Source organism: Mus pahari, chromosome 12 (assembly GCF_900095145.1).
Source record: "Mus pahari chromosome 12, PAHARI_EIJ_v1.1, whole genome shotgun sequence".
NCBI classification, from domain to species: Eukaryota; Metazoa; Chordata; class Mammalia; order Rodentia; family Muridae; genus Mus; species Mus pahari.
Window position 1 is genome coordinate 60,185,659 of NC_034601.1, and position 12,686 is coordinate 60,198,344.

At 44.7% G+C, this 12,686-nt stretch overlaps 1 protein-coding gene across 1 annotated transcript; it reads left to right on the forward strand.

Moving 5' to 3' along the window:
• Positions 1-2,049: 2,049 nt before the first annotated feature.
• Positions 2,050-7,232, forward strand: LOC110329446. The gene is given in 2 exon segments (XM_021209041.1): positions 2,050-5,993; positions 6,083-7,232. Coding segments are annotated over 2 exon segments (5,094 nt in total).
• Positions 7,233-12,686: the final 5,454 nt, after the last annotated feature.

Here is a 12,686-nt window from a genome sequence, read left to right on the forward strand (position 1 = left end):
GGAAGAAAAAGAGAAGAAAAAGAAACTTTTTTTCGTATAATGGCCAATCTTATTCAGGGCACCAGTCAGTTTATATTATGAAGGCGTTCTGAGGATAAGCAAGGTCAAGTGAGCCAAGTTCCTTTGAGCTAAAGTTGTATACGGTTACAAGGGCAAAGCCACAGGCTGAATTGTCCTGTAAACCAGGTGCACTTGGAAGCTCCTTCTCAATAACAATGGGGATGGGGATGGGTTGTCTGAAGCAGAAGTCACTCCTGCTTACTAAATGTGGGAGGGCCTGAAAGTACCTTCCAGGGACAAATCCATGATAATGCAGAAACAGAGACAGCAAGACTTTTGCCTTGTTTTAGTTGGAGTTTTTTTCACAAGCTCTCAGAAATCTCCTCCACAGATTCATTCATGGCCTGTGTTCCAATATCTCCCCCCTTTTTTATATTTTAAACTCACTATGTCCATAGTGGTTTTGCTTCATACTACTGTTGATAAATCTAGTTGTCATCTGATGCATGAGTATCCTATAAGTACGCAAATTATAAATGCAATAAATCTTGCTGTAACTGTTTAACATCAAAACTTAAATTCCAGTTGGGTATGGTGGCACACATCTTTAATCCCAGCACTCGGGAGGTAGAGGCAGGTGGATTTCTGAGTTAGAGGCCAGCCTGGTCTACAAAGTGAGTTCCAGGACAGCCGGGACTATACTGAGAAACCCTATCTCGGAAAAAAAAATTCCTTACTAATCTTATTAATAATATTTAATGTGTTCCAATCTATAGTTTTTGAAATAACACAATTGACTAGCATTCAAGGAATAGTTAGAAACATATCTTCTATGAAGACCTAATAATTTAGCATACTACCACCATGTTGAATGATTGTTTCTTTTTCACTCTGATATCTGGACCAAAGAACATTTACATATACTTATAGTTATAATTTAATATTTACATTTAATATTATATATTAATATAATATAATAAAATCACATACATTTATAATTAATAATTGATTACATAAGTATATGATTATTAATTTAATGCTTGATGATGGATATTGAAGAATAAAAATCTAAAAGGCATGACCTCTACATTCAAGGGCCTTGGTCCCCGGCAGGTGATCACAGCCAGAACCTACTTATAAAAGCAATTCTTAAAGTCCCAACGCCCTCTGTGGAATGTCCCAATGCCCCAGGTGTGTGTTGCTCAGAGTAACAGAGTAGAACATGACCTAACTGTTGCCCTCTGTGGAATGTCCCTGCGCCCTAAAACACATTGTTTAATGTAACACCTGGTATAGTTTAACTGTTAAACTGTTAAGTAAATGTGTGACTTTGGACTTCTCCTGTTTCCTGTCCAACCCTCCTCCCTCCTTTGTGGTTTCTGCCTTCATATGCCTGTCACAAATTCGGGTCAGGGTCGAACTCCTCTACCCCTGCGTGGCGTATGAGTTTCGACCCCAGCATGCTGGCCTGAGCTCTTGTCTTGTCCTGTCTTCAATAAACCTCCTCGTGTGTTTACAGCAAATTCGGTCTCGGTGCCTTTTGGGTGCGCGTGAACCCCGAGATTTGGGGGGTCTCCCTTCGGAGGTCTTTCATTTGGGGGCTCGTCTGGGATCTGTGCGACCACCCAGGGTTCCTAGACCCACTTGGAGGTAAGGTTATCTGTTTTGTCTTGGTATTGTGTCTGTGTTCTGTCTAGAAATCTGTAGAAATCTGGTTCTGGTGCGATCGCAGTTTCGGTTTTGCGGACGCTCAGTGAGACCGTTCTCCGGGAGGGAGAGCGGGGTGGATAAGGATAGACGTGTCCAGGTGTCCACCGTCCGTTCGCCCTGGGAGACGTCCCAGGAGGACAGGGGGAGGACCAGGGACGCCTGGTGGACCCCCATCTTGTGAAGTCGTGAGGAGATCTTTTTCCTGAACGACTGGTTCAGTAGGCAGGGTCCGCGACCTGCCATCGGCATCGGTTTTTGTGGTTTTTGTTTTTTTCTGTTTCGTATTCGTTACTGTTACTGTTCGTTACTGTTTTTATTGTGTCTACTTGTGAATTCAAAATGGGACAGACGACTTCTACCCCTTTAACGTTGACTCTACAGCATTGGACTGAAGTTAGAAGCAGGGCCCATAATCTTTCTGTTGATGTTAAGAAGGGACGTTGGGACACTTTCTGTTCCTCGGAATGGCCCTCCTTTGGAGTTGGGTGGCCTCCCGAGGGCTCCTTTAACCTGTCTCTCATTTCTGCAGTCAAACGTCTTGTTTTCCAACTGCCAGGTGGACATCCTGATCAGGTCCCTTACATCATTGTCTGGCAGGACCTGGTCCAAGATCCCCCATCTTGGGTCAGGCCCTGGATTCTGCGGCCCCAAAAGGCAACAGTGGCAGTCGCCTCAGCCCCCACCAATCGCCCAGAGGGAGGACCCTCGGCAGCCCCTCCTAGAATTTACCCTGAAATAGAAGATCTGTCATGGATGGAGTCTCAACCCCCTCCTTACCCCCCGCTGCCCCAAGCCGCCCCAGCGCTCCCTCCCTCTGCTGACGTTGGGGCGGCGGGACCAGCCGCAGGAACCAGGAGCCGGTGGGGCCGTAGCCCCGAGACGGAAATTGTGGCCAGGGGAAACTCAGGAGCCGGGACCACGCTGGCACTGCCCCTCCGAGCTTATGTGGGAGGGCCCCCTCCCGGCCCCGGAGAATTGGCCCCCCTGCAGTATTGGCCATTTTCTTCAGCTGACCTTTATAACTGGAAAACTAATCATCCTTCTTTTTCAGAGAATCCCTCAAGGCTCACTGGACTCATAGAGTCCCTCATGTTTTCCCACCAGCCCACTTGGGATGATTGTCAGCAGCTCTTGCAGGTCCTTTTTACTACAGAAGAAAGGGAGAGAATCCTGCTGAAGGCCCGAGAGAACGTCCCGGGGCCTGACGGGGCCTCCACTGGCCTTACAAACCTCATAGATGCTGCTTTTCCCCTAACTCGCCCAGATTGGGATTTCAACACTGTGGAAGGTAGGGAGCGTCTCCAAACTTATCGCCGGATTCTAGTGGCGGGTCTCAAAGGTGCCGCAAGACGGCCCACCAATTTGCCTAAGGTAAGGGAAGTCCTGCAAGGACCAACTGAGCCCCCATCCGTTTTCTTGGAGAGATTAATGGAGGCCTATAGGTGGTACACCCCGTTCGATCCCTCCTTGGAGGGGCAGCAGGCGGTGGTAGACATGGCCTTTATAGGTCAGTCAGCGGCAGATATTAAAAAGAAGTTACAGAGACTAGAGGGGCTCCAAGATTACACTCTGCAGGACTTAGTAAAGGAAGCTGAGAAAGTATATCACAAGAGAGAAACTGAGGAAGAGAGACAAGAGAGAGAGAAAAAGGAAGCAGAAGAAAGGGAAAATCGGCGTGACCGCCGCCAGGAGAGGAACCTAACTAAAATCTTGGCCGCAGTAGTAGGTGAAGAAAAGATGGAAGGAAGGCAGTTAGGGTACCCGGGCGGAGGAACAAGAAGACCACCAGGAAACCAGAGATTCCAGCTTGACAAAGACCAATGTGCCTACTGTAAAGAAAAAGGACATTGGGCTAGAGAATGCCCTAAAAGGAAACAAAGAAAACCCAGAATACTAGCTCTGGAAGAAGAATAGGGGAGTCGGGGCTCGGACTCCCTCCCCGAGCCTAGGGTGACGCTCTCCGTGGAGGGAACTCCTGTCCACTTCTTAGTGGACACAGGAGCGGAACATTCAGTTTTAACCAGTTCATTAGGACAGCTAAAAGATAAAAAAACTATGGCGACTGGAGCCACAGGCAGTAGGTTTTACCCCTGGACCACCAATCAGACTTTAGAAATTGGAAACAACCAGGTGAAACACTCGTTTCTTGTGATTCCCGAATGCCCAGCACCCCTTCTAGGCAGAGATCTACTGACTAAACTCAAGGCCCAAATTCAGTTCACCTCAAAGGGGCCCGAGATCACCTGGGGAGAGGCACCCGTGGCGTGTATGGTCCTGAGCTTAGAGGAGGAATACCACCTTCATGAACAGAAACTCAGGTCCTTGCCCTCTGAGGAGTGGCTGGCTGCATTTCCAAACTCATGGGCAGAACAGGCTGGAATGGGGCTGGCAGAGCGAGTTCCGCCGATTGTGGTCGAGCTTAAGGCTACTGCCACACCAGTTTCGGTTAGGCAGTACCCCATGAGTCGGGAAGCCAAGGAGGGTATCCGACCACATATCCAGAGACTAATACAGCAAGGAATCTTAGCCCCCTGCCAGTCTCCTTGGAATACCCTCCTCTTACCCGTACGTAAGCCCAGAACCAATGACTATCGGCCTGTACAGGACCTAAGAGAAGTTAATAAGCGAGTACAGGACATTCATCCAATGGTGCCTAACCCCTACAACTTGCTGAGTTCCCTCCCACCCGACCAAACTTGGTACACTGTTCTGGACTTAAAAGATGCTTTTTTCTGCCTCAGACTGCATCCAAGTAGTCAGCCTCTGTTTGTCTTTGAATGGCGAGATCCGGAGGGAGGATATACAGGACAACTAACCTGGACTAGGCTGCCCCAGGGGTTCAAAAATTCGCCAACCCTCTTCGATGAAGCCCTCCATCGTGATCTCGCCCCTTTTAGGGCACAGAACCCCCAAGTAACGCTTCTGCAATATGTAGATGATTTGCTTCTTTCAGCCACAAATCAGGAATCATGCCTTGAAGGGACCAGGAGGCTCCTAACAGAACTAGGCAAGCTAGGGTATCGAGTATCCGCCAAAAAAGCCCAACTATGCCGCACCGAGGTGACCTACCTAGGATACACCCTCCGAGAAGGAAAACGGTGGCTCACTGAGGCTCGAAAGAAGACTGTGATGCTAATACCGACCCCCACCACCCCGCGACAAGTACGTGAGTTTCTGGGAACGGCGGGTTTTTGTAGACTGTGGATACCGGGATTCGCATCCCTGGCTGCCCCTCTTTACCCCCTCACTAAAGAAAAGGTCCCGTTTATTTGGACCGAGGATCACCAAAGAGCCTTCGATAGTATAAAAACTGCTCTGTTGAAGGCACCTGCTTTGGCCTTGCCGGATTTGACAAAACCTTTCTCCTTGTATGTTGATGAAAGGACAGGAGTAGCCCGCGGGGTCCTAACTCAAACTTTGGGACCCTGGAGACGACCGGTGGCCTACTTGTCCAAAAAGCTTGACCCGGTCGCCAGTGGCTGGCCCTCCTGCCTAAAAGCCATAGCAGCCGTTGCCCTGCTTGTCAAGGACGCAGACAAGCTGACCTTGGGCCAACACGTGACCGTAATTGCCCCGCATGCCCTAGAAAGCATCATAAGGCAGCCTCCTGACCGCTGGATGACTAACGCCCGGATGACTCACTACCAGAGTCTATTGTTAAATGATCGAGTGATCTTTGCCCCACCTGCTATCCTCAACCCTGCCACCCTGCTCCCTGAGATGGACGAGTCTGCCCCGATACATCGTTGTGCTGACATCTTGGCTGAGGAAACTGGCACTAGAAAAGATTTAACCGATCAACCTTTGTCGGGCGTACCCAATTGGTACACAGACGGGAGCAGCTTTGTGGTAGAGGGAAAAAGGAGGGCAGGGGCCGCGGTGGTGGACGGGAAACAGGTCATCTGGTCCAGTAGCCTGCCAGAAGGAACATCAGCTCAAAAGGCAGAGCTCCAGGCCCTGACAATGGCGCTCAGATTGGCAGAAGGTAAGAGCGTCAACATTTACACAGACAGCAGGTATGCGTTTGCCACAGCTCACATCCATGGGGCCATCTACAGGCAGCGGGGGTTACTCACCTCAGCTGGGAAGGACATTAAAAACAAGGAAGAAATCCTGGCCCTATTAGAAGCCATACATTTGCCAAAAAAGGTGGCCATCATACACTGTCCGGGACATCAGAAGGGCAGTGATCCTGTTGCAAAAGGGAACCAAATGGCTGACTGGGTGGCTAAGCAGGCCGCGCAAGTAGCAGTCGCTCTTCCTGTAAAAAGTCAACTGCATCCGTGTACCCCGACCTCCTATTCAGCATTGTGTTATTCACCTGAAGATTGTAAGGTACTGGACAAAATGAAGTCAGAGGGACTGATTTTAGACTTTGATAAATGGAACCTGGCTTATACCCACCCAAACGGGAAAATTATTCTCCCCTACAAAGAAGGTAAGAGTTATGTAAAAAAATCCATCGGCTTTCTCATCTAGGGGCAAAGAAAATGCGAGACTTAATTAAGTCCTCCAGGTATTTCATCATCAAACTGCATGCTCTGACCGAAAAGACGGTCAATAATTGCAAAGCCTGCGCCATGACCAACGCAGGAAGAACAACTGGCCCAGATGGCAAACGAGTGCGCGGAGAATGGCCTGGTACTCATTGGGAAGTAGACTTTACAGAAATTAGACCGGGAAAGTTTAGGTATAACTATCTGTTAGTGTTCATAGATACCTTCTCAGGATGGGTGGAGGCATATCCCACCAAGGCAGAAACGGCCCAAGTGGTGGCCAAGAAAATACTGGAAGAGATCCTACCCCGATTCGGGATTCCACAGGTAATCGGGTCGGACAATGGACCAGCTTTCACCGCCCGGGTAAGTGAGGGACTGGCCAGCCACCTGGGGGTAATCTGGAAATTGCATTGTGCTTATAGACCCCAGAGCTCAGGACAGGTAGAAAGAATGAATAGAACTCTAAAAGAGACCTTGACTAAATTAGCCATCGAGACTGGCGGTAAGGATTGGGTGACCCTCCTCCCTTACGCTCTTTTAAGGGTCCGAAATACCCCTTATATGTTTGGACTCACCCCTTACGAAATTCTCTATGGGGGACCACCCCCTTTGACTGAATCTGGAGGGATATTGGATCCCACCATTGACCATGAACCTGATCTTAACCCTCCTTTACCTCCCTCTCTCTACCCTCGTCTCAAGGCTCTGGAGCTAGTCCGGAATCAGATTTGGGAGCAACTCAAGGATTCTTACCAGGCTGGGACAGTGGTAGTCCCCCACAAGTTCCAAATCAGGGACTGGGTCCTGGTCAGAAGACATCGAACCAGCCCTCTAGAGCCACGGTGGAAAGGACCATATCTGGTGTTGCTGACTACCCCCACAGCCGTAAAGGTGGACGGAGTTGCTGCCTGGATACACGCCTCACATGTAAAACCTGCCCCCGACCATGGCAACGACTGGACGGCAGAGACTACTGACACTCCTCTTAAGCTATGTCTACGGCGTGGTAATGTCCAAAAATAACCCACACCAACCGCTCAACTATACCTGGGTTGTCATAAACCAAGCGGGAGATACCATCTTTGCCCGTTCGAGTATTGGCCATGCCCCCACTTATGACCCCATAGTCATAGATTTATGTCACCTGGCTTTAGGAGCCTCCCCATACTGGGGAGTCCCCGACCTTTTCTGGCCCCAGGAAAAAGCACCAGAGCGGTCTGGAATGGCCATTAATGGAGCGGGAGCTTGCGCAAATTCAGCTCAGCGCGCGGCCCTTAAAGACCAACTTTTTTCTGAAAACGGCCGCAATGAAGGGTTCTATGTGTGCCCGGGTACAACTCACCGTCCCCGAAATCTAAACCATAAGTGTGGGTATGAAGACTCGTTCTTCTGTGCCGCATGGGGATGTGAAACTACTGGTGATGCCTACTGGAATCCCTCATCTAGCTGGGACCTCATCACCCTCAAGAACAATGGGACGTACACCACAAATGATAACCATTGCAGTGGAAGGTCAGATAAGTCGGGAAATTGGTGTAACCCGCTTGTTTTGGGGTTCACCAAAAAGGGAAAGCAGATACAACAATGGGAAAGCTCCCGGCCTCTAGTCTGGGGATTAAGGTTATACCAGGACAATTTTGACAACGGCTTAATATTTAAAGTTCANCTCATTATTGACTTCCCAAATAACCATAAGACAGTTGTAGGACCCAACCTAGCCTTAAACAACTTCCCCCAAGTGTCTGAGCCAGGGCTCACCCCTTCAGGGCCTACAGCTGGCCCCAGAATCTCCCACACCCCTTTTTCTGTCTTTAGCCCTGGCGACCATCTGCTTAATTTGCTTAATAGTGCTTTTATCGTTTTGAATCATACCAACCCCACTGCGACCTAGTCTTGTTGGTTGTGCTTTGCTTCTAGCCCACCTTATTATGAAGGAATAGCTCAAATACGAGGCTTTAATGTTACCTCTGATCATTCCCATTGCCCNTGGGGAAGCCAGCGAAAATTGACCCTCTCGGCAATTTCTGGCACAGGGCTGTGTTTGGGTAAAGTGCCTACCCGACACCGACCCTACTGCAACACAACTATAAATCTCCCAATCAATGGTACGGGTCAATACCTAGTGCCCCCTCCGGACACTTGGTGGGCCTGTAACACCAGCCTGACCCCCTGTATCTATACCCCGCTTTTTAATGTCACCCGAGAGTTTTGTATTTTGGTCCAGTTGGTACCTAGAGTCATCTATCATAATGATAAGAGCTTTTTAGAAGAATTTGAACACCATACTCATTACAAGAGAGAGCCGGTATCTTTAACCCTGGCGGTGCTTCTAGGGTTAGGAGTGGCNGCAGGAGTTGGAACTGGTGTGGCCGCCCTTATTCAGCAGCCCTATTATTACCATGAGCTAAGAGCGGCTATAGATGCAGCTCTAGGGGCCTTGGAGCAGTCCATCACTAAGCTGGAAGAATCCTTAACTTCGCTATCAGAAGTAGTATTACAAAATAGAAGAGGTTTAGACCTGCTTTTTCTTAAGGAAGGAGGACTTTGTGCTGCCCTGAAAGAAGAATGTTGCTTTTATGTAGACCATTCTGGTGTTATTAGAGACTCCATGGCCAAACTGAGGGAGAGGCTAGAAAATCGAAAAAAGGAACGAGAAGCNTATCAAGGATGGTATGAAAACTGGTTTAACCGGTCACCCTGGTTCTCGACCCTGGTCTCTACCTTGGTCNGACCTTTAATCGTTCTAATGATAATCCTAACCTTTGGACCTTGTGTCATTAATAGGTTAGTAGCTTTCATAAAACAAAGGGTGAGTGCTGTTCAAGTAATGGTCTTACGGCAACAGTACCAAATTTGTGGACGTTGTACATCGTGGTGCGCACTAGGCTCCGCACCACGATGTACAACGTCCACAAGCAGTAATAGGTTAGTAGCTTTCATAAAACAAAGGGTGAGTGCTGTTCAAGTAATGGTCTTACGGCAACAGTACCCTGCTTGTGGACGTTGTACATCGTGGTGCGCACTAGGCTCCGCACCACGATGTACAACGTCCACCTGCCCAACCCTCCTCCCTCCTTTGTGGTTTCTGCCTTCATATGCCTGTCACAAATTCGGGTCAGGGTCGAACTCCTCTACNCCTGCGTGGCGTATGNGTTTCGACCCCAGCATGCTGGCCTGAGCTCTTGTCTTGTCCTGTCTTCAATAAACCTCCTCGTGTGTTTACAGCAAATTCGGTCTCGGTGCCTTTTGGGTGCGCGTGAACCCCGAGATTTGAGTGGGGGTCTCCCTTCGGAGGTCTTTCAGATATTACCATTATAAATATTAAATATATTATAAAATATATTTATGAATATGCTATTCATAAACTGGATCTAAAATACATCCAGTACTATTGTTTACATTACTAAATTGATCAAAAACCTGCAGAGAATAGCTTGAAAAGAGACATAGTAATTCTGGTGTGAGGAAAACAGGATACATTTGCCTTCTAATAGGAATACAAATATTATGTCCTATGCAAACAGGAAGTGAATCATCAAAGGAAAATTAGTACAGTCCATTCATGTTGAGAAAAAACATTTCGGCTGTAATTTTTATTGTCTTGTCCCTCTCCTTTCCCTTCTTCTCCCCTTCTCTTTTCTTCCCATCCTCTCTGTCTCCAAGTCATTTTTGTATTCGTAAGATTTTGGTGTTGTTGTTGTTGGATATTTTCTTTTTTTATTATTAGATCTTTTCTTTATTTACATTTCCAATGTTATCTCCTTTCCTAGTTTCCCCTCCAAAAATCCCCTATCTCCTCCCCCCCCATCCCCCTGCTCAGCAACCCCTCAACTCTTATCATGCCATGGCCTCAAACTACATACTACTACTTCCTCCTCCAACCTACATGCTGGGATTTCAGATGCACACCACAGCTCCCAGCACGTTCAATTACTTTAGTAAATTTGTATTCGACTTAATGGCCTTGTTGATAATTTAACTTTTTTTTCTTTTTACTATTCAAATTTAACTTCTTAGTAAGTTAACCAAGTTCATTTTTCTATTTCAACATAATCAGAAATCAGCCAAATTTGTGGAATTTTTTTCTGTATTGATTTTTTTTATGCATCTTTGAGATTATTCCCTGAGTATTTGCTAAGATAAAAATTTTATTACATCTTCAGGATTCCATACATATATAAAAGATATCTATCGCTTGTTCAAATAGATCATTATCTAGTTCATCTTCTCCTAAATTCATCTATCAAGTCTTGAATGTAAGTCACGGAAGTCCCTGAATATCACTGAATGGTCTTCCCCTGTCATTTCCCCAGTGTTTGCTTCACAAGTGTTGGAGACAGGATACTAGGTTATAATTACTATATATTCCTAATGGATTGAAATTTTTAATCATTAAAAGACTCACTAGTCAAATTCTTGTTTGGAAGTTCATTAATATACTAATCTATTCTAATTAGCAAACCCACCCATGTGTATTCAAGTATCAGATCAAAAAAGTTAGTAAGAAGTCCACAAAAGTACAGAAAAGTTGATAATGGTCAGAAAAGCTGGTAATGATATTTCCTATCACATTTTTCTTACCTTTGTTGTTTCTTTGAGACTAAATGTAACAGGCTACCTACAAAAATTCTTGTTTTTAAGTCTGGTCTGACAGCCTATGCCTTTCCAATAGATAGTTTGATTTAGTCACATCAAAAAGTGTCCATGTAACTAAATTTATATTTTTGATTCCCTTTTATTGACTATTTGTGTACTGTCTTATTTTTAATTCAGTATTTTTTTTATTATTTTAATTCAGTATTTAAACGTATTTAATATTATTCAACAGTTTTAGTCTTCAAGATGTTTTTTTTACCTTAAAATGTGATATACATCAAAGTGTCTATATATGAATGTTTTTATTTATTAGAATTTGATCCAAATATATTCTAATGATATTCCTAGGAGACATAAAAAAATATGCTACTCTACACCTTTATCCCTTTTCTGTAAGTTTTATGATATTATCATTAAATTTGTTACTTCTATAATTCTTATTGAACTCAATTGTATATTAGAGTGGTATGCTTCAGAGATAGTATAGGTTTGATTCTAGACAATAGCAATAAAGTAGATATAAGAACATAAAAACACACAATTCTTTTTGCTCCCATAATGCATATACGGTTTGTGGTAATACCTCTATTACCTCTCTCATATTTTGTTAAATATTCATTAATATTATGTCTAAATATATACATACCTTAATTATAATTATTTTCATTCTTAAAAGTAGTAATAATTCTCTAAGCCAAAATATGTAACTTTTTGGTTTGTAGGGATCATTCATCAGGGTTGGTGGTAGCTAGATAGCTGTGCAGTAAATATAATGATTTCACATTTTTATTACTTTTTCATATTTATTTTTTCATAACTTCATAATATTTTTGATCAACTTTTATTTTATAGCTCATGCTTGTTTTAAACTCACCAGCCTTCTGCTTAAACAATTTATATTCTACTTTAAAAAATTCACATACAAATCTGCCAAGAGATCCCAACAATCAAGTCAGTTTTATTGAAAAATTTCTCTGTAGCATGTGTCGTGTTCTTGGGAACATTTTATTTATTTACTGTAAAACTTTTTTTCAACAGAGGAGTGAATCATTTCAAATTGAGAATGTTGTTATTTTATGTAATAATATAAACTTATTTTACCACTGTTTATCATTAGTAGATTATATATCAAGAAACTATTTTCTTTCATTACTCATGGGATACACCTCTTTATCATTAAAGTTGTATCATGGTGTCATAATAACCCAGTGTTTATGAATCACGGTTCTCTAGAGGAATGCAACTGATAGGATGAATACAAGTGTGTTTGATTTACTCGAGTGACTTAGAGGTTGTAGTTCCAGGAGTCCAACAAATGGATGTTTCCTGGAGGAAAGGTCAAGAATCTGATAGTTGTTCACCTACCTCATGTGCCTGGATGTCTCAGCAGTTCCATTCTGGGCCTGGAATGCCAGAGAACTCTTTAGTCTGTGTTAGAATCCTGAGGAAGTATGTTCTAACACCTGCAAATGAATGCCTCAGCCATAGGGCAGATGGTTTTGCCAGCATAGAGACAGAAAGAAGCAAAGCTCCCTTCTTCCATGCGGTTATATGTGGGCTGCCTTCAGAAAGCGTATCCCTGATCTGGGAAGGGTCTTTCAGCCTTCAATGATCCAGATTTCAGGTGGATCTTCACACTCAAAAGAGCCAATCCAAAGGAACAAAACATAAACAGAACCCCTACAGGTATGCACAGCTCTAGTTAAGTTGACAACTAAGAACAGCCATCAACCATTACCTATTTGTATATTCAGTATACAATTCTAAGTCTAGGTGACACATTGATTCGAATTATTTTCTTCAAAATTATGAACCCTTCCTAGTTATGCTTTAGAATTAAAATCAACTGCTTTGAAGCTCCTATATATGTCAATAGCCGGA